General features: G+C 43.1%; 1 protein-coding gene across 6 annotated transcripts in view; it reads right to left on the bottom strand.

Annotated features, from left to right (window-relative positions):
* Window positions 1-4039: 4039 nt before the first annotated feature.
* PCTP (phosphatidylcholine transfer protein) overlaps window positions 4040-21890 on the bottom strand; it is a 105422-nt gene continuing 87571 nt past the window's right edge. For 4 of the 6 annotated variants that reach the window (XM_047707441.1, XM_047707442.1, XM_047707437.1 and 1 more), the window contains exons 2-6: window positions 13554-13671; window positions 10506-10585; window positions 7382-7553; window positions 6374-6441; window positions 4040-5267 (exon numbers count right to left, since the gene is read on the bottom strand). In XM_047707441.1, the coding sequence (XP_047563397.1) occupies window positions 5202-5267; window positions 6374-6441; window positions 7382-7553; window positions 10506-10585; window positions 13554-13596 (429 nt within the window). In that variant the 5' untranslated portion in view covers window positions 13597-13671 and the 3' untranslated portion in view covers window positions 4040-5201. The remainder of the gene's footprint in view (window positions 5268-6373; window positions 6442-7381; window positions 7554-10505; window positions 10586-13553; window positions 13672-21890) is intronic. The other 2 variants (XM_047707438.1, XM_047707439.1) reach the window with 2 other exon arrangements.

Below are 21890 nucleotides of genomic sequence, written 5' to 3'. Positions count from 1 at the left end.
TTCTGAGTGGGACCCAGTGCACTTCCGGTTTCTAGGACAGACACGGGCCGGAAGAGAGTTCCTCTGTTTTCCAAGTCTGGCCCAGGCTTCTCAGACTCACTCAAGGATCTAAGTTGGACCCGGCCTTCCTCTGGTCTTTTCTAGTTTCTAAGTCAAACCCGGGCTGATCCAGCACCTGGTCCAGTTTCTAAACAGGGCCCGTCTTGACTCCAGCCGGTGTCCGGACTCAGTCCGCAGAAAGAAGTCTGAAAGCAAAGCTGCAGAGCCAGGATCCAAGAGGGCCTTAAACCTCCCTAGGGAGCGGAAGAGCCGCAAGCTCAGGAGCCGCACCAGGTAGGGGAGCCTGGTTGCTGCTTGCTCTAGGGGCCTGTGGAGGGTCTCCTTCTGTTTCCTCTTCTGACCAGAGCTGTTAAAAGATAAGCCGAGGCACATTAAAACGTTTAAGAGCTTGCTTGAACAAAAGTCGACTCAAATTGGGCAGCATCCAATCAAACAGAGAAAAGAGCTCTGAGGAGCTGTACAGGATAAAAAGACGGAGGCAGAAGGGAGGGAGAACAAGGAAGTTATGCTACACAGCAAAGCAGGTTGGTTATTACAAGGTCACTTTCCTTTAGGGGATGGCAGGGGTTTATCAGGCAGATTACCCAACTAGCGCGGATCAGATGATTCCTGATCTTAAAAACCTGACTGGACAGGTTTAAGAGTTCATTTCCGGGCGAGCCATAACTGTAGTCAAGTTAAATCTTCCTTTGGTGAGTGGCGCTTAGCATAAGCGATTCCATTTTGGACCTGTTGACTTCTTTTAACAGCAGATTGCCACAAACCCCTAAAATACTGCATGTTTTCTTTTCATAAGCTGGTGATCCCATTATCATGAACTGTGCATATATGTCACATGCTCTCTAGACTGCTAATTCCCTGGTAGAAGAATGTGTTCTACTTTTATGAACTCCGCTGCCTAACATGGAACCTGGCTTATGTTAATGCCACTTAGTTGTTCCATTATTATATCTTATGAAACGGAGTACATTGTATACCCACGCAGACATACAAAAATACACATAGGTTAGCAATATAAATGACTTGAAGCCTTCCCCGTTTTGTTCTAAACTCTGAGAACCTAAACAATATCACTGTCTTCTCAAGAAAAAAAAAAAAAAAAAGCTCTTCTTTTGTAGTTGGGCAGGAGTGTGGAAAAAGCAGCTTTGGAGAAAGCAGGCAAGCTTGTATTTTTTATGCCTTTCTTTTTTCTCTCCATCTTCTGGATCTTGAAATGGCTCTGCTCACGTGGGCTGCATGATACAGCCATTGGAGAGTATGTCATATATGCCAGCATGGGCTGGGAGAGACAGAGGGGATGTGCATGGATGTTCCCTGCCTCTCTTTTTTTCTGGTTAGACTTCAGAGGCTGATGCTCCACTTTGCAATCTAGATGTGGGTGTGGGCTACTCTGCCAGCTGCCGGCTGGTGAAGAGGATTCCAACTGACAAGGCTTAAAGCACTGCGGAGAATATGCCCATGGTGTTGGAGGGACAGTTAGAGGTGGTGAAGAAAGAACTCTGGGTGGGGGACAGGGGGACATGAGCAGCCATTAAGAATGAATAAATTCATCAGGTCAATGCTGATATTAGGTCAGGCTAAAATCCTTCAAAGCTTATTGGTGTTCTGAGTATAAAGTCTCAAATCATGGCTCTCACAATCACCCATGGCCTGTGTTCTTCAGTCATGGGTGAGGTGCCTTTCTTTCACACCCGTTGCTTTGGCCATACTGGCTTTGGTGGTTCCTCACATATGACTGGCTCTCCTGCTGGAGGAGCTTTATGCCAATAGTTCTTTACATGCAAAACAGTTTTCTTCTCCAACCTTCATGCAGCCAAGTACAACGTGTTCTTCCCTGACCCCTCAAATTTGGTTAGTGCCCCCAGTTTTACAACATCTGGCATACTTTACTTGCCCTGTGTCAAAGCTCACCAGTCTTTCAACAGCCTGCCCAGTTTCTTAAGCTCCTTGAGGGTAGACACCAAGTCTGTCTCATTCATCACAGGAACTCCCATGTCTGTCCCTTTCCCGGGTGGACACCACACTCAAGATATATCTGTTAGGTGAATGCACGTCTTGACACTTTCAAGTATAATTCTCTGACCTGACTGATAGTATATCAGTATAATTCTCTCGTGCTACCAGAAACATGAGAACTAAATGGGTTCTTTCTGCTTTGTGTCTCCCAAATCCAGCTGGGAAGCAGGTTTGAAGGACAGCATTGTAGATAGCGACTCTGGGTGAGGACTCTCACTGTGAAATAGGAACATTTTCAAGGGAAGTGACCCTTTGCTGGAGCCCCTCAATTCCAGTGTGGTCAATAACTTACTGGTATGCAGTGTGAATAATTCGCCTATGGAAAAAATTAGGTCCAACAGTAGTTGGACTACTTTTTCACTAAATTCCTGAAATCCTGGAGCGCCTAGGTGGCTCAGTTGGTTAAGCATCTGACTGCTGATTTCAGGTCCAGTCATAATCTCAGGGTCATAATAAGGAGCCCCGCTTCAGGCTCCACGATGGGCATGGAGCCTGCTTAAGATTCTCTCTCTCCTTTTCCCTCTGCCCCTCTCCCTGATTATGTGCCCACACTCTCTCAAAATAATAGTAATAATAATAGTGATCCTGACTAATCTCAACTGGACTCAGTCCACACTGTGCCGTGCCTTTTACATAACACTAAAAAATAACCTATAACTATACCAGTGAAGCCACCCTTTAACAAATAAAGGACCAATGAGAAAGAGCCTGAGGAATCTAGAACCCCCTCCCCCAGAAAATGATGACTTGGGGAAATAATTTGGCCTGAATTAAATTATTAAATAATAGTAATTATTGTTTAAGGTAATCAGATTAAACCTCCATGTCTGGATGGACCTGGCCTTCTGGGTGTGGGTCATTTAGTTCATCTTCTCTAAATTATTTAGTCACTCATTTGAGTGCCTACTGTGTAGTCCCCTAGGGGGCAATAATCAAAGTGAAATAACTCTTTCTACCCACAGAGATCTTATTATCTATTTGGAGAGACAGGCATGGAAAAACAAGTGTACAACATTTGCAACTTCCAAATTCCAAATGATACACCCAGCCCTTGTAGAGAGGCATACCCTGAGGAATCAGGAAAACCTCTAAAGCACCAGTTGTACATTTTCTGCATCTCTGGCATTTGCTTACTGGCTCACAGGTTCTGTTTCCCACATAACCTCATATTTCAATGCTGTGTAGTCTGTGGTCTTCAAATTAGCACACGTAAATGCCAAAAGGTCAAAACTCTACTGATTATTGCAAACTCTCTTTTTTTGTAAATACTTAGACACCCCATATTCGTAGCATTTCTGTAGTTCTTAACAAATTCTCAAACACTGTTTAAAGACATGGGTTGCCATGACATCAATTCATGTTGATTCTGTGCTCAAAAACTGTAATTGTAGTGCATGTGTTCCAATGACTCTATACTTAAAATTTCAACCCGACCCTCTATTACAAAAGACATTTAGATTTAATTTACCTAACATTAAATGCCAGGTACATTACTGTTAATATTACTGATATTTTTTAAATTGGTAAATATATGAGGTAGTCAGTTATTTGCATAAATCTATCTATGTGAGCACAGTGACTAGGGAAGGGACAGGCACATGGTTGAGAGAAAGTCATAGAATGGTGTGGGATTTGCTGGGAAGAAATGCTGTCTTTTTGGCTCAGCATGAGCCTGGGAAGATGCAGGCCTACCTTTTGCTGTCAGCAGCAGTCCTGCCACCAGACACAGCCCAACATCAAGGATAACCTGAAGATGAACGTCGCCAGATTTTAATGTCCGTTTGAGCACCTGTATCAACCCGAACATGAGGCCACTCTGCACCTGGCCTTGCATGCAGGTGTACCTAAAATTCTTATGTTCAAGTTCATTAGTTAGGTTGGATGTGCCCTGCAAACAATTGAGACCTTATTGATTCCATCTCACAAAAGGAACAAGGTAGGAAGAAAGCTGCAAGAAGGATAATTTTAAGTCATTCTGTATTTATTGGTATTCAATTTATTTTTCCCAGAGAGAAGACATACAGTCTGATGTGTCCCATTTTAATAAATCCTCTGCTTCTGGATTTACATCCTGAATTTCTGTGACCTCTAATTAAGGCTCAGTACCATCACACAGTGGTTAAAATTATTCCCTGAGATCATGAAGGCTGTGCTTTTAGCCATACAATATTTTGCCTTACCAAAATTCAGGAGAAAACAGAAAACAGGAAGTCTTTTGGTAGTAGAAGAGGCAGGCAACTTAGGTAGAATTCCTGAGAAAAAGTGTAGAGTCAATTAATCCACTAATTAATATTTCCCTGACTATGAACTATTATCTGTTCAATATCGCTAAACATTCTAGAAGGGAAATTCATTTTATTGCCTAGAAAGACACTTTATCACAGTGCTGTGTGCAGAGCATCTTGACTTTTGCTAACTGCCAGAGTCATCATGATGCCTCAGTTTCCAATAAAATGCAGAGTTAGTACCAGTGGATGTGGGAAAAAGAAATCCAGATATGGATGATGAGAAAAAATGGTTATTACATTTAGTGCTTAGGCCTGCAGTGTTTTTCAGAATGGTTTGAAATCAGAACAGCTCATGATCCTCCACAAGTAGGAACAGCAGAAACACCTCCTGGATTATCACCTCAAACCCCAGCCAGATCAGCACACCAAAGCATAAGGCAAACGGACATCAGCCAGTGTCTTCCAGTGTTGGTGCACGGACAGTCCATTTTGAAGGGGATGGGGCTCCCAGCAGCCCCTTCCGGGTTTCGAGAAGCCACATTCCGGGAAGGAGCCAGCTCTGCAGGATCAGCTGCTCTTGCATTGTCATGGTTCCTCCGCCCACCCATCCCCCTGAAATGGCACAATGGAATGACTGTGTTCTCTATTGAGGACTTCCCTTTTTTAAAATAAACAAGCAAAAGTTTCCCTAATCTGACCCATATTCAATAGTGGGAGAAGGCAGCCAGTCCCGGGGTGGGGAGTGGGAAAGGAAGCCAGGCGTCAGGCAAACACACTCAGGGACGACGTGCAGGACAGTGTGCAGGCCTCTGAAGACAGAAAAGTGAAAGGAAAGCTGAGCGTCGGTGGGCTGTGGCACTCCCAGATCATCGTTCCATGGACACACGATTTCCTTTCTTAGGTTTTCTTGCGGTATTTCTGACAGGCTTTTGCCATATCCTTCAAGAAGTTAGGAACACCATTCTACAAAACAAAGGAGACTGTCACTTCTATGTCTTCATGGTCATTATTCCTGATTCTTTAGGCTATGGCAAAGGTAAACAAAGATGACTCTGAGAATGATAAATATGACAATAGGGCCCCTGTCCGATTTCTGCAGAACATGACAGAAGACCCAAGGCACAGGTGAGACACTGTTACGTATCTTGGTTTTTGCTAGTAAAAAGATAAGATGATTTTGAGAGACTATTTTTTGAAAAGAAAAATCACAGGAAATGGTATTGGGTTGGACTTTTGGGATTCTAACCTAGTAATCATAGAAAGGACTTCTTTTACAGAATTAGGAAATGGTGAGGGTGTGGGGCAAAGGGTAGACTATGTTATTTCTTAGTTCATGCTGAGCATTGTGCAAGACATTCCCCAGATACTTCCTTACTTGCCACTACTCTACAGGGTGGTAATACCCGTCCCCATTTTCCACAGGGAAGAAATCAACAGCTTCCCTAGATTATACAGACAGAAGCAGGACAAGGACTCAAAATCACACGTGTTTGACTCAAAGCCTGTGCACTTTGCAGTCTCCCAGGGAATGTGCTGAGCCTTCCCAGCAGTAAGTAGGACTCCTACAAAGCACTGAATGGTTCCCATAAAGCCAGGTTCTCTGGCAGTCTCCAGCAATCCGGCCCCTACTGCAGTCCCCTCTCCTTACAGAGAAACAAAACAACAATAACAAAACTGGAGGCTTCCAAGCTTGGACACATCTGGTTGTCTCTCAAGCCAGGCTGGCCTGTCAGATTCCTCCCTCCATAAGCAGACAGAGGTTCAAAAGGCACATTTTTCATTTTTCCTACAAGAAAAGGCTACTATCCAGAGGATGCAGAGAGTGATCCTGGCAGGGTCTTGCTGGTAGGGCGGGTCTAACATTCCAGCTAAGGATTCTTCTCTTTTGTTCCAGCCTTCACATCCTGGGTGTTGGCAACCTTAGTCCCAACTGTAGTCACTCAACCAAGGTGCTTCATAAAAGAGCCTCATTAGGCCTGAGACACAGTGTCTCTTCAGTCTGACAGCCCTGTGGGCTAAGTCAACATTTGTCAAACACACTTCCCCCCGCCTGCCTCCTGGGATCTCACCTTGGCGACCCAATTAATGAGCCAGGAAGGAATTTGGCCACCTGGGTTATCGAAGTAATACATGTAAACTAGAAAGGAAAATCAGGAGGAGGAAAAATGTTAGAAAGACAACAATAAACCCTGCAAAGATTCTCCCTCTATCATCAGGTCCCAAAAGTAAGGAGGGAGGGAACATGGGATTCAGGAGAACTTCTCTCCTCTGCCTTGCCTCCCAGAATATGTATATATGTATGTGTGGGGGTGTATATATACATATATATATGTAAATACATATATACACACACATTTTTGAAAACATAGCCACATGCACATTTTGCTACTACTTATTAAATGCCTGTCAAGTGCTAGACACTTGGATATAGTCTCTCATTTAATCATTTCTCTCATTAATTATCTTAATAGTACAAGGGAGTTGGTAAGATTAAACCCCCACTTAAAAAGGACGACATGAAGACTCAGAGCAGTTGGGTGGCATGTCCAAGGTGACAGATATGAACAGCTTCAGAATTATGGTTCAGACATTGCCTCACACACAAAGCCACACTGATTCCCATAGGGTGAGTGGCTGGCTGCCCCTGCTCTACTCACAGCTTTTCTCTGTGCAGGCTGGAACTCGAGGCAGGCAGGTCCTGAGTCTGCTGAGCAGGAGCTCTGTCCTCAGGGGCAGTCATGCCAGCCTCCTTACCACCCTACCCCCGAGGCCCGATATATGTATCCCCACAACTAGCCTGAAGTGAATTTCTACACTTCATGGTTTGATTTCCTCTGGGCAATGCAGGAGTCAATAAAGAATGGGTTGAGTCAGATTTAAACATCTACCGTGCACTCAAGCCAGGTTTCTGGGGGTGAACTAAGTCTCTCCCCAGGTTTTGATTCCTTGTTTGTTTTATACTCGTGCCCATTCTCTGACCTCAGAGAATAAGCATCATGCATTTTACATGCCTAACAGTCAGTATGGCCTACATATGGTGGCCCCAGCTGTTTTGCCAACACGCTCCCCAGCTTTACCTTTGCTCCCTTTCTTGTCATCACTCTTGATCACCAGGCTCTGCTTATACTGATTCACCCGGACCACACCAGACCTCTCAGGAATCTGTGGCACAGAGGTGCTCTGGGCCAGGACTACGTGGATCTTCTGCCCGTCCATGTCCAGGTCTCGCCGCTGCCGGATGTAGATGTACTATACTGTTAGTCAAGGCATGATATCAATGCCAGCATTTCAAATGGTCGAAAGGAAACCCTACGAGCCAGAAGCAAAGTGAGATGATTCTATTCCTCCCAAATGGCCCTTGCTCCCTTTAATGGTTCCTCCATTTCTCAGCCCTGTGTCCCTACCTGCACTGAAAGACGGTGCCCCATACAACCTGATATTCTCATTTGACAGCATGCATTACCTACTTGGGAATGATTCCTTGAGGCTTTCAATTATACAGGGAAACTACTCCTCCTTTCTCTAAGAAGGTACTATGAGATATGAGGGACTGCTTGCTCACCAGCGGTGTGATTCTGCATTTGTTACTCAACCTTTCTGAAGCTGAGTTTCCTTCTGTAGGGAAAGGGGGCTATATTCCCCAGCGGGCAAGCTTGGTGGGGGCACTGGAGAAAGACTGGGGCAGAATAAGTACTCGATAAACACTGGAGTCATTCCACTTTGTCCTGCCCTCCCACAAAGCTCTGGTTAGTGACCTCTATGCACAGAGGATGGTCAAGCAATGTTACTTACACCTAGTGGTCAGAGGAAGAGCATGAGAACCTGAGTATTTAGTAGGCAGAAGTCCTCTCTGGGTTAACATTGGTTAACCACCAAGAATAACCAAGCCATTTCATCTCTATAAACACAGAGCACTCACTATGTCTGTGGTACTATAACAGGGAAGGTAACTGACTCCTAAGAAACAGTGAGAGTTACCATCTATTAAGCCCTTACCATAAGCCTTACATATAGCATCAGTTTTGATTCTGAAAAGGTCCCTCTGAATTTGGTGTAAGTATTCTCATCTTACAGATAACAATATTAAAGCTCCAAGAAGTAAAGAAATTTGCCAAAGATCCCATCGCTCAACTGGAACCTGAGTGCAAAACCAGATCTGGCTCCGAAACCTAGTTGGACTTTCATAGCTGGGCAGATCTCAACAGAATTTTAGGTTTCACACTAGAAGGAATTCAAAGCCTAAACAATAGTAATTTTTTAAAAAATTCTAAGTATAATGTAATACACTCACTGTAACAGCAGCAACCATAACCCCAAGCCACCGCAGAATCTCTGCAGCACCCACGGGTCCCAGCCCTCACTCAGGCATCCTGCAGGATATGCTACTGCCCCCGACTCTGGGGACATACAAGTAAAGTTCTTAAATGTTTTGCGGGAGATATGCTGTTGCTTTGGCTCTGGATGTCTGACATCAAGACCTTTTACTTTTTCCTCACAACAAAAATTGTCCCGCTTTCTCTCAAAACTTGCTCATCTCATGTGACAGGTATCACCTGACACTTCGTTGAGGAAAAATCAACCTGATGTATTGATTAAAACTTGGCAGAGTCTTCAAAAAGTTGGAAGGTCCAGCCTACCAGAGGGCTTATGACCAGAGAACCACCAGTTCACTGAGGCCCAGAGAAGTGAAGGGACTTCCAAAGTCACACAATAAATCAGAGAATGAGCTCACATTCAGTCTGGGATCTTTGGCTCCAAATGAATGTTCTTTTCCTCTGCACTATTCTCTGTTCTCAAAAATTTAACCACTAGTGGAGAGACATGCACATAGTAAGATTAAAAAACTCATCATCAGATTGTGTGGTATTGGAAAACCAAATATATAGAACTTGAAGTGGTCCCAAGTATCTACCCCTAAGACCTAACCATCAGTGTCACACTGAAGTCAGAGAGATGGGATCATGGTCACCGCCTGATCAAGGTCACCACCTCTGGAAATAACTGGATGTGCTTCCAAACCTGCCTCTGCCACCCACTAGTTGTTAACCAGAGCAAAGTTCTGGACTTCTCTTTGCCTCAGTTTCCTTAACTGTGAAATGAGGATGATGGTATTTACTTTGCACAGATGTTGGCAGGATCAGGGAAAACCACATAAAATCTAAGGGATTATTAATCCACAATTTGTTGAAATACATACCATATGTTGTACAAGCTACCTAGCAGTATGTGAACAAGAAATAAGCCCTTATAGAGTTTATAATCTAGTTGGGACCAAGGAAAACACACAGACTTAGACACAAAAACACATACAAACAATATACATAAAACACAGCAACACACTCCTTCTCTTTCTAGAGAATAATTATGTAGGAAATACAGACTTATACAAAGCTAAAGCTAGAAGAGATCCCAGTGATCATCCAGTTGGGTGGTTTCCAGACTTTTTTTTTTTTATCCACACAACCCTTTGTTGACAGGATCTTCTGTGGAAATTCAGTGTATAACATACTCTGCTGCTGTGATTGAAGAGGACAGTGAAGGAGTGGAAATCTCACCTATCAGTCATCCTGCCCCCTCCCTGCCTGTCCTCAGATTTGCATCCCCCTTCCTAGGCTAGTCCTGAGAGGGCTTCTTAGAACCTTGGAATGTCAGCTAAAACTTCCCACATTCCATTCAACTGTTTTAATGGTAAATGAGGGGAAGAAATATACACCCAATCTGTAGAGCCAACAGTCAAGTAGGGATCATGTGGGACCAATAAAACAGGAGGGGAGAAGGGGAGAGCTGGAAAGTAGGGGCCTGAATTCTAGTTCCCACTTGGCCAATAATCATCTATACTTACGCCTCCATTACTTTATCTCTCTGGGTGCCCACTTCTACCTCTGGACTGAGGGAATATATTAAACACTCTATAAAAAGTTATTTCCAGGTCCCCAATTCTGTGGCCCCAAAATTTCAAGCCTTAGAACACCTCTCAGGAAAGTTTGAGCTGCCCTCCAGGATCACAATCACAGAGGCTCCACATGGTCAAGCCCAGACATCACACACTGAGGTCTCCAAAAGTCACACAAGAAGCAACAGTTTTAGCATATGCTTCTACAAGAATCAAGGACAATGCTGTCCACACCTGCTAGGCATGCTACTATTGGGCTATGGCCAAGGGGCACAAGAAACACTTAGAAAGCCAAGTAGGAAGGATACATCTCTGTTGGACATGGGAAAAGGGTACTTCACTTGCCAGTAGACCACGGTTTCTCCATTGTATTCGTTTTCATAGAGTTCTAAGGAGAACAAAAGAAGTTAATGTATCTGGAGCTTCTGGGCTCCAATTAACAAGCCTAGGTATGATGACTTCTGAGGATATGATAAACCACTAACTCGTAAGGCACAGAATTCTAGAAAAAAATCAGACATTCATTAATGCCGAAAGTTTATTGCCCAACGGCAGAGTCTAGTAGACATAAAAACACAATAAAAGGGCGCCTGGGTGGCTCAGTGGGTTGGGCCGCTGCCTTCAGCTCAGGTCATGATCTCGGGGTCCTGGGATCGAGTCCCGCATCGGGCTCTCTGCTTGGCGGAGAGCCTGCTTCCTCCTCTCTCTCTCTGCCTGCCTCTCTGCCTACTTGTGATCTCTCAAAAAAAAACACACAATAAAAAAAATAAAACAACTCAGCAAAACATGTGCACTGTATAGCACAAGCAAGATTCCCAAAAAGAACGCAATAAAACAAAATTAGGCATCCAAAAACAAATGTTCAGGTTTTAAAATCAGGGCAACCACCAGATGTCACTAGAATCCCAATAGTTTTGCTTTTGAGACCTTCTCTCTTTAGATTTCTTGACCTTTTACAACTAGCCTGGGACTGAGTCACCCAGTCTAGAGTGTTCAGCTGGGAAAAGAAGGTTCCAGGGATGGCAGTATCCTTCCTAAAAGGCTAGGAAGTGGCATAACTGTGGCAAACCCTGGGTGTCTTCCTTCTCTCCTATTTCTTTACATTTTACCACAGCTATAAGGACCAGAATTCCTTAATATTCCATCATTATATTGTGTGCAAATAGCAGCCAACTCTCAGTTGGAGAAAGCAAAGGAATTCAATGACAAGCACACCCTATGACCCCAAGCTGTGCAGTAAGCTTCAAACTAACCATTTAGAGAAGGAGCTAAGCCAAGGCTGCTGAAATAACCATGAGAACCCCCTGAGGAGCTCCTGAAGGGGAAATGCATTATTTAATTCAGCTTTTTAAAGAAAATCTATTAGAAGCAAGTCATGGATTAAAGAGCTTGCCAGGGTACTGGTGCCACAGGAGGCTAACGACAGCCCTTGAGAGGAAGGGAGAAGTGGACATGTTACCTTTGCATGCTCAGCCTCACCTCCCCCTTCCCGGACCAGCAATCCCAATTTTCCCCCAGGGCTTCATCCTTCCCCTCCTCCTTACTATGTAGTTTAAGCAGGATTCACTCAGCATTAATTTCAGAGCTGGGAAAATGAGCAAGACATGGCCCAGTCATTTGTTCTAGGATGGTGCGTCTGGCCAGGGTCTTGCCTTGTCACTCTAACAAAGTTTGGGCCAAAAAGTGGTTCAGTAAAGGCTCTCAGGTAACTCACAAATATCTAGAAGGACCAGAGTTAGGCTTAGAACCTGAGGATTGTACCAGAGAAGCCAAGCTACTGTTGTGACTAGACTAGACACCCTAGCGTGAATGGCTAGGCTTAGCCCTACCATCACCAGAAAATTGATCGTGATGCTCCTTGCTTGCTCATGTTGTTCTCTCTCAAATTGAAGCTGCATGTTGTCTTATTGGCAACATCTGTATTACACCATTGAACCATGGCTGCTAAGGAGACTGGGACGGAGAACATCTGGCTTCTCCCCTGAACACTGGAGCATCACAATTCACCCCAGACAGGAATGGTATTTGAAAACACTAAGAGACCAAAACCATGACAAACATCCACAGGATGCCATGACAGCAAATTGTGGGAATCTGGCTACCACGAGTAGAAAAGTGGAATGTTCATTTCTGTTCCTGTGGGGTTATTTATATGGTGAGACTATAAGCCTGGATCATCTGGGGGCCATCTTTGCCATGATATAACGATCTGCCTGAGAACTGGGTCAACTCAAAAGAAAACTGAATCCAGATGGTAAAAGCTTTTAAACATTAGATGCAGCGTCCTGGAGGTCAGAAACCCCTGGACTTTTCAATGCCGTGAACCTATACTCTTTTTCCTTTTCTCACACTGGCATTTGTTGAGTTCTTGTTGCTTGCAACCAAGCATCCTGACTCTGGCAAGAATCTTTTCAGGGCCCAGGGCTAGTTCTGCAGTTCTAGTCCTCCATGACTGAATGGCGGACGCCACTCCCAGCTCTAAGCGACAGGAGGATCACCTCTTTCGTGCCTTTCCTAGTTGTCCATCACTTTCAGGGTCAAATCTAAGCATTGTAGCCTGGTGGCCAAGCTGGGCCCCTGAGGATCTGACCTTTCTCCCACCCTAGCTCTAGATTCTGCTACCCCAACAACCCAATAAAACCAAATTGCTGAGTTTTTGAACATGCCATGCTGTTTCATGCCTTCCTTGCTTTACTCATGCTGTTCCCTGGGCCTCATATGGCCTCCAACCACTCACCCCCTTACCCTCTCAGCTTCTCACTTTCTCTCCTATACATGTTCTTGTTTTCTGTTTGTTATTGTTGTTGTTGCTTGCATTCCTGTTGTTTATAAAACTTTGATTCAACTTCCAAAACAAAGCTTGAACACTGCCTCCTCCAAGAAGCCTTCTGTGACTACTTGGATATATGGGTTGATGACAAAATTACAGTGAGAGCAAAGTAGGCCTTGAAGCAAACTGAAGAATGGCATTTGAGAGTATGCAAGGAATCATAAAGACATGTTTCAGCCTAGGATTCAAGACTTTCATGCCAAAATTAAAAATGAAACAGTAGAGATTAAACCTGTTGCTTTCTACTGGCTAGAATAATAAAAGATTCTACTTTCTAGATGACTTTAAAAAACAGTAAGTCAGGACACCTGGGTGGCTCAGTGGGTTAAGCCTCTGCTATTGGCTCAGGTCATGATCTCGGGGTCCTGGGATCGAGCCCTGCATGAGGGGGGGTCTCTGCTCAGCAGGGAGCCTGCTTCCCCCTCTCTCTCGGACTGCCTGTCTGCCTCCTTATGATCTCTGTCCCTCTCTCTCCCTGCCAAATAAATAAATAAAATCTTAAAAAAAAAAAATAAGTGTTACTCACCTTTAACATATTGGTCCCACTGTTTTCTGTAGTCTAAGTCCATATAGATATCTGCCAGCACAGCCGGTGGGCAATCATCCAGAATACCAAAGACTTTATACGCATAAAGTCCAGTCTGCTATAAAAACAGAACAGGCAGAAATAACCTATTGATTGCCAAATTGAGAGACAGCTGGGTTACACAGCATATGAAAAACAGCTGTACGCTCAACACCATTAGCGACTACATCCTCTGTGGTCTTGGTGACATGATGATGAAAAAGCAGATGAGGTTCCTGCTCTCATGAGTCTTATATTTGCTTGTAGACATTGGTGGTGGTAGTGGCTATAAATGATATCTAGGAAATTTGAATAGAATATTAGGAAAGTTCTATATTTAGTGGTGCCTGGATTGGTGGGGAGGGTTTCCCTATGTAATTAGGTGGTCAGGAAAGGCTTCTATGAGAGAGAACCTTTATCAGAACATCTTATTCTAAATATTAAGAGCCGTAATGGAAAATTAAGGAAAACTCATTCCTGGTAGGAAGAAAGCCCTCTGACTGATGGACTGGCATGCTGAAAGAACAGAAAGTCACAGGGTCCAGAGAACCATGGATGGGAGGAGAATGGTCGGAGCTGAGTTCATAGAGGTAATGGGAGGCAGACTTCAAAAAGGCTTTTTAAACCAGGGTAAGGGGTAAGGATTTTGTTCTAACTACTGAGGAAAACCAATGAGTGACTTTAATTGGGGGGAATAATAAATAAAGAGATGATTCTTGCTGCTTGGTAGAAAGTAATCATAAGGGAGCAAGGAGATGGATTTGAAGACCAGTGTAATGGTCCAGATAAGAGATGATGGGGATCTGAACGAGGAGGTGACAATGTGATAGAGAGAAGTCCAGTGATTTAGGGATATTTTTAGAAGTAATGTCAGCAGGAAGTGCTGGCAGATTGCCTGTGGGTAAAGAGAAAAAGAAGAATTACGTCTTAGAACCTCTGCTTGAACACCCAGCATGGGAGCTCCATGCTCTAAGACAGAGAAAAGTTGGGAAGAGGTGATTTGTGGGCTGTGGGGAAATCAAGAATTCTACTTTTGAGTTTGAGATGCTTATTAAACATCCCAGTGAGAGTGTCATATAGGCAGCTAGCATTCAGGGGGACAGGTTACTATTTTGGACATCCACAGGTCATAATGAAACCCAACACGTTGTTTTTATCAATTCCAAGACAAATTTTTTCAACAGCTTCTTTTTTATTTAAGGAATTTGTGTATAAAGGAAATAACAGCAGTGTCAAATCACATTACTCCCCTTTATTCGGGGGGGGGGATAAAAAACATTTCTAGATTTGAAAGCATAAGAGTCTTCCCCTGCCCCCCCCCCCTTTTTTTTTCTTCAGGTGAGGCCATATCCTCCTTTGTGAGGGTTTGGGCTGGAGTAGGCCATACTACACATTTCATTATCTGTCCAACAGCAGCTAACAATTCCTGACTCTCCCCTTGCCTAAAGGCTCTGTCCTTAAGATTAAACCAAAGGCTTTTAGATTAATTTCCATGCAAAAGCAAATAAAAATGATGCTTTTAGAATGACACATTATTCCACGTGCTAAAGAAATGTTATTGACTAGTGAACATGAATAAAACTATCCTCTTAAACCCAATGCCAAGGAGTTACATGAAGTCAAGAGGTAAACATGGTGAAGCTTTCTAGAGACCTTGAGGCTGCAAGTTCTTCCTAGTTCAGGGAGTATAACCCAGGGAAAAACATGTCCCAGTTTAGGAATCTCACAGATACATTAAAATACCTGGTAAGAAATGGAAGATGGCATTGGAACTGAATTCATAAAATTCTTCCAGATCTAGAAGTATATGACTTTATACCAAGGGTTTCCAACCAGCAAATGACAAACTAGTAGATCTGAACCCCTCACGGGCTGTGCCATGGATATCCCAAAGGAAGGGCAAACATCAGGAGAAACATCTCCTCCTCTCTTCTGTCCTTTCCCCTACACATACAGGAAGATAGTGAGGGTTTATATATACCCACTTGTTTATAAATCATCTTTGGAAGAGAGACCATTAGTTTCCTGTTCAAACATATTGGGGCCCCACTTTCTGTACACACTGACTGAGCAAAAGGGATAAATATGTGTTGAGATGGTCATCTCAGCTCACATGAGTTAACTGGTTATCTGGATAAATTAAGACAAACTGTTTCCTTAGAGTGTTCCCTTCCCCCTTCTGAATTTAGTCACTGACCTAAGTGACCTCAGTCCTATACATTTTACAAAAAAGAAAAACAGAAAGCCCTCTTAGGAAGAGAAAAATAGAACAATGTGATTTACGTGAATACAGAAGAATGAACTATTGTTACAATTTCCTTTAAACACTCCCTTCGTGGCAGAACTGAGAATTGCCAAGACTCCAGAGGAACAAAATACTTGGTACCACTTCCCTCACTTATCAGTTAAATGTTCTTTTCAAGTAATGTAGAGGCCACCCAAATTCTTGGATCAAGGCACTTTTTCACCCATTATTTCTTTCTAAAAAGGATCTCAGCAAATTGTCTTTAAAAAATGAATTTTTTTATAACTGTAGAAGTAATACTCATTATAGGAGAAGTAGAACATGCCAAAAAAAGAGAGTAAGGAAAATAAAAATGGCATGTAACTCCATAATCCACAAAGACCTACTTTAATATTTAACATACTTAAGCACATAAATACTTGTGTATGTTACAAAATGGGAATGATATGGTTTGAACTTGTATTCTTATTTTTAACAAGCTATGGAGAGATCAAACCTAATTTAATGCTTCTCATGAGTCAACATTCCCAATATTTTTAAAATATAAATATTCCTGGAATAATCTATCATTTCATATGGACCAAGTTTGTCCATAATTCTAATTTTTTCATTACAAAAACTTCCTTAGAAGTTTGGGGGTAGAGAGTATTACCATTTTAAGGTTCTTTTTTTTTTTTTTTTTTTTTTAAAGATTTTATTTATTTATGTGACAGAGAGAGCACAAGCAGGCAGAGAGGCAGGCAGAGAGAGAGGAGGAAGCAGGCTCCCTGCTGAGCAGAGAGCCCGATGATCCCAGGACTCTGAGATCAAGACCTGAGCCGAAGGCAGCGGCTTAACCCACTGAGCCACCCAGGCGCCCCATTTTAAGGTTCTTTATGCTTATAAACCTTTAAGAAGTTTGTACCAATGTATATTCTTGCCAGCAGCACAGGAGCATCTCAAAAGGACTGGGTACCGTTGTTTACACAAACAATTTGATAGGGAAAAGCATGAAACTTAGCTTGATTGGGGCAGTTTTTATTACTGATGTGTAAGGTCTCTTTAAAATTGGAAGATGGGGAGGAGAAGTGAGCTGGGGGAAATCGGAGGGGGAGACAACCATGAGAGACTGTGGACTCTGAGAAACAAACTGAGAGTTTTGGAGGGGAGAGGGGTGGGGGGTTGGGTGAGCCTGGTGGTGGGTATTAAGGAGGGCACGTATTGCATGGAGCACTGGGTGTGATGCATAAACAATGAATTTCGGGACACACGCAAAAAAAATAAATTTAAAAAAATTAGAAATAAAATCTTTCTGCATATACGTCTCTAAAATTACTAGTACTTGATTCCAAAAAAGTTTAGGCAAGAGGTTACTGCCTTTCCTGAAGCTCCTCCAGAAACCATTTCTAAGCATGTCTCCACTTCTTTATCATGTTGTAAAACACAGTGTATACTTTTGTAATGCTCCATTTATAAATAAAGTAAAAATTATTCAGTGGTAGAGAATCAGTAAATATCTTCTGTAGAATACAATAACCAGAAGAAACAGAAGATTTCGCATAGCATACAGTACCTTCTTTCTTGCTAAGAGAACCTCCGTGGCAGTATACACAGCTAACTTTGCTGGTAGTCTATGCAGGTTTGAATATGGATATTTGGAGCTGCAGCAGCTGTTTTGTAATGAAGAGGTAACCAACATGAGGATAAAGAGTAAAGACGCAAGCGTTTTACTGGCATCACTGATCAGCTACACCAGTGCCAGCAACCACTGACTTCTGCCCTACTTTTTTTTTTTTTAATTAACATATAATGTATTATTTGTTTCAGGGCTACAGGTCTGTGATTGATCAGTCTTACACAAATCACAGCGCTCACCATAGCACATACCCTCCCAAATGTCCATCACCCAGCCACCCCATCCCTCCCACGCCCCTCCCCTCCAGCCACCCTCAGTTTGTTTTCTGAGATTAAGAGTCTCTTATGGTTTGTTTCTCTGTCTGGTTTTGTCTTGCTTCATTTTTCCCTCCCTTCGCCTATGATCCTCTGTCTTGTTTCTCAAATTCCTCATATCAGGGAGATCATATGATAATTGTCTTTCTCTGATTGACTTATTTCGCTCAGCATAATACCCTCTAGTTCCCTCCACATTGTTGCAAGTGGCAAGATTTCAGTTTTTTTGGTGGCTGCATAGTATTCCTGTGTGTGTGTGTGTGTGTGTGTGTGTGTGTATACACTCACACACACATCACATCTTTATCCATTCATCTGTTGATGGACATCTGGACATCTAGACTCTTTCCATAGTTTGGCTATTGTGGACATCGCTGCTATGAACATTTGGGTGCACGTGCCCCTTCGGATCACTACATTTGTATCTTTAAGGCAAACATCCAGTAGTGCAATTGCTGGGTCATAGGGTAGCTCTGTTTTCAACTTTTTGAGGAAACCCTATACTGTTTTCCAGAGTTCTGCCCTACTTGTTAAGTGAGAAAAATAAACCTCATTGAATTGCTGTTAGTACAGTTTCCTGTGGTATTGCAATGATACATATAAGAGAGGAAGATTTGTGTCATAAGATTCATATTTATATTGTGAGTCACATGGGTGTTTACCATGTAGACTTAGACCACCCTTCAAAGTAAATCTGCCAATAAAGTACACCATACCAGATAAATACCAAAAAGTCTTAAGTATATCTTATTCAAACTCAGAAAAGAAAAAGAAAATTGACCTATAGAGGAACATACATGTGGATTACACCAGACACCTCATCAGAAACCATCCATGTAAAAAAAGAGTGGAGTAAAATATATAGTATACTGAAAGTAAAAAGCCATCAATTTGAATTCTATATCCAATGAAACTGTCCTTCAAAAGTGAAGGAGAAATAAGTTTTTCAGACAAATAAAAACTGAAGGAATTCATCAGCAGAGACCTATTGTGGAAGAAATGTTAAAAGATGTTCAAAGAAAAAAAATGATAAGTCAGGAACTCAGATCTACATAACATAAAAAGTACCTGTTTTATTGTCTTCAAGCTTCTTGAAGGTATGAACTTTGTCTTACTTATCAGGTATCACCAGGGCTTAGCATAATGCCAGGTACACAACAGGTCCTAAAGACCACTTGAATGAGTACATGGACAAATAATTTGGAGTTTTCTTTTCATTAACCCAAAGGTAGCTATGGAAACATGTCTATCCTAAACTAAATGGCAAGATAAGGTTGTTAGGTCTATCTCTAAGCTTTTTTGGGTCTTAAAAACACACTAAAAGTCCCAGGTTAAAATTCAAAGATTCATATTTCCATGGATGCTCCCTTTTTTTATATATAACTTTTTAAAAGATTTTATTTATCCATTGGAGAGAGAAAGTGAGAGAAAGCAGGAGAGGGGAGAAGGTCAGAGGGAGAAGCAGACTCCCCGCGGAGCTGGGAGCCCTACGCAGGATTTGATCCCGGGACTGGGATCATGACCTGAGCTGAAGGCAGTCGCTCAACCAACTGAGCCACCCAGGTGCCCTGGATGCTCCCTTTCTTACAAGAATATATTCATTTGTGGGGCACCTGAGTGGCTCGGTTGTTAGGCGTCTGCCTTCAGCTCAGGTTGTGATCCCAGGGTCCTGGGATGGAGCCCCGCGTTGGGCTCCCTGTCCAGCAGGAAGCCTTCTTCTCCCTCTCCCATTCCCCCTGCTTATGTTCCCTTTACGCTGTCTCTCTGTCAAAATAAATTTAAAAAAATATATATATATATTCATTTGCATAATTTCTCTGAAGGATAAACTAGCCTCACAAAATAATGTCAGGGGATGGTGAGCTTGTGAAAAAAACAAACTATTCCCACTGGAGGTCCACTAGAATTCTCCTTCTGCCCACACATGGTGACTCTGATGTCAAAAGAAGGTTGGAAGACGAAGCAAGAACCTTATTTCACTCTCCATTGCTCCAGTTCAGCCCTGGTTCACCCTGATATTGGTATGGTATCATGACCAAGGATCCAGAATGTCCAGATCCTTACTAGCAAGTCACTTCTCTCAAAGGGTGCCCAAGGCCCATAGACAATCAGAGTTTTATTAATAGTCACCTCCTGTGAATCCCATATAGGAATTTGATGAAAGACAGGGTGAGGGCACAAAGTTTGGCTTATATCTAGAGACAGAAGGGGATGTCCTAACCCCTCTACTCTCATCCCCCCAATTTATTTTTTTTTTAAGATTTTATTTATTTATTTGACAGACAGAAATCACAAGTAGGCAGAGAGGCAGGCAGAGAGAGAGAGAGGGAGAAGCAGGCTTCCCGCTGAACAGAGAGCCCGATGCGGGGCTCAATCCCAGGACCCTGGGATCATGACCTGAGCCGAAGGCAGAGGCTTTAACCCACTGAGCCACCCAGGCGCCCCTCATCCCCCCAATTTAAATCTTGGTACCAACATTCTCATACAGTCTCATACCACATGTTCACCCTGAGAGAAGTGAGGAGGGGAAGACGTGAGGCTCTGACACATCCAACCAGTTGTGTGCTCAGGAAGATGGAAAAGGACGAGGGAGAAAGAGCATGAGCAAGAGAGCATAAGAGCTGGCCTCCATCTCTACCAGGTAGAAGCGTGCCACACATGGGTGCTCTGCATTCAGACATGGCCCACTAGTAAAATATGACTTGGTAAGTGTCTCAGGTTCAATAACTGTTCTATCACTCATGGTGGTAACTCCTCTTCCCTTAGCAGAGAGGCAGAAGGGTGATAGAAGGGGCAGAACTGTCCTAGCATCTGGGAGACACTCATGACGCAAATCAGATTATGATATCTCCTGTGGGAGTGGTACTGAAAACTTTTCATCCACGGAGATAAATCTGTTCTTGTGGGAGTTGAATCTGTGTTTCCCTCTGAAAGGCCAGACTTTCTCTTACTCAGCCTGGCTAAACACAATTTTCCTAAGAGTGCTGGGGTTTGGTAATTCAGTAGGTGCACAGCATTGAAAAGAACAGTTCCTGGAAAAGAACTGTCTGCCCCTCACCCCACTCTTTGATTAGAAGACCCGATGAAAGGACAGAGGCACAATGCAGACAGTCGCTTCACACAGTGCCACACGTTCAGACTTATAAATGTTAAGAAGTCAAGCCATTAACCAGATCAGCTCAGACCACTGTTCGCTTGGTCTAAATTGAGGATGTGAAGCCCTGCAGACTGCTTTCAGACTGTCTGTTGGCATGTCACAAGGTCCACTGGGATGGTAACACAGCCCAAAGCTCCAACAAGACCTGACTGCAGATCACTGGGAATGCTTTTGTAAGTGGCCTGTGGCCCTTCTCTACCCGCGGGACTGACTGCTCAGCACAGCTCAGAGGTCAACATTCACTCCCAAGTGGCCACTAACTTAAAAATCAAGAAGAGTGAGACCTCAGTTGGACGTTGCTTTTGTCTTACAATATTCCTTTTTTCCACTCTCACCTTTCCATTTCTACATCTTCTGTAAGGTACTCCCCTCCTCTTGACATCAGAACCCCCACTCTCCGTCCCCCAACACCATGCTGGATGTCTCATACATCGGTGATACTCAAAAGTATAGTCCCTGGACTGGTAGCTTCAGCAGCACTTGGCAACTGGTTAGAAATAAAACACCAACAGAAGAAGAAAAAAGAAATATAATGCAAACTTTCATGCCCCATACCAATCCACTGAACCAGAAACTGGGAGTGGAGTCTGGATTCTGAATTTTAACAGACCCTGTGGGTGATTCTGCTGCATGCTGAAGTCTGAGTATCACACTGCCATCTTTCATTTCATTTCATGACTGTTGAGAGGTCAGTATCATCCTGAAAGGTAAATACTGTCCTTGTTTTGTAAGAAAAAGTAACTTTATCACCCTGCTAAAAAGCTCAGCCTGGCTCAGGGACTCACACTCAGCATTCCCTCCACCACGGTGATTTAAAACCCAGCATGTCCATTTGAATCTCATGGGAAGCCTTAATGTTAAAAACAACAACAACAAATCATTTTATTATGAAGCATTTCAAACACACACAAAAGTAGGGGGGGGAAAAGTAGATGAGCCCCAATAATGAAAGGGGAATTTTTCCAAA

This window comes from Lutra lutra, chromosome 16 (genome assembly GCF_902655055.1).
Source record: "Lutra lutra chromosome 16, mLutLut1.2, whole genome shotgun sequence".
Lineage (NCBI taxonomy): Eukaryota > Metazoa > Chordata > Mammalia > Carnivora > Mustelidae > Lutra > Lutra lutra.
This window is presented reverse-complemented; position numbering and strand designations above follow the sequence as displayed.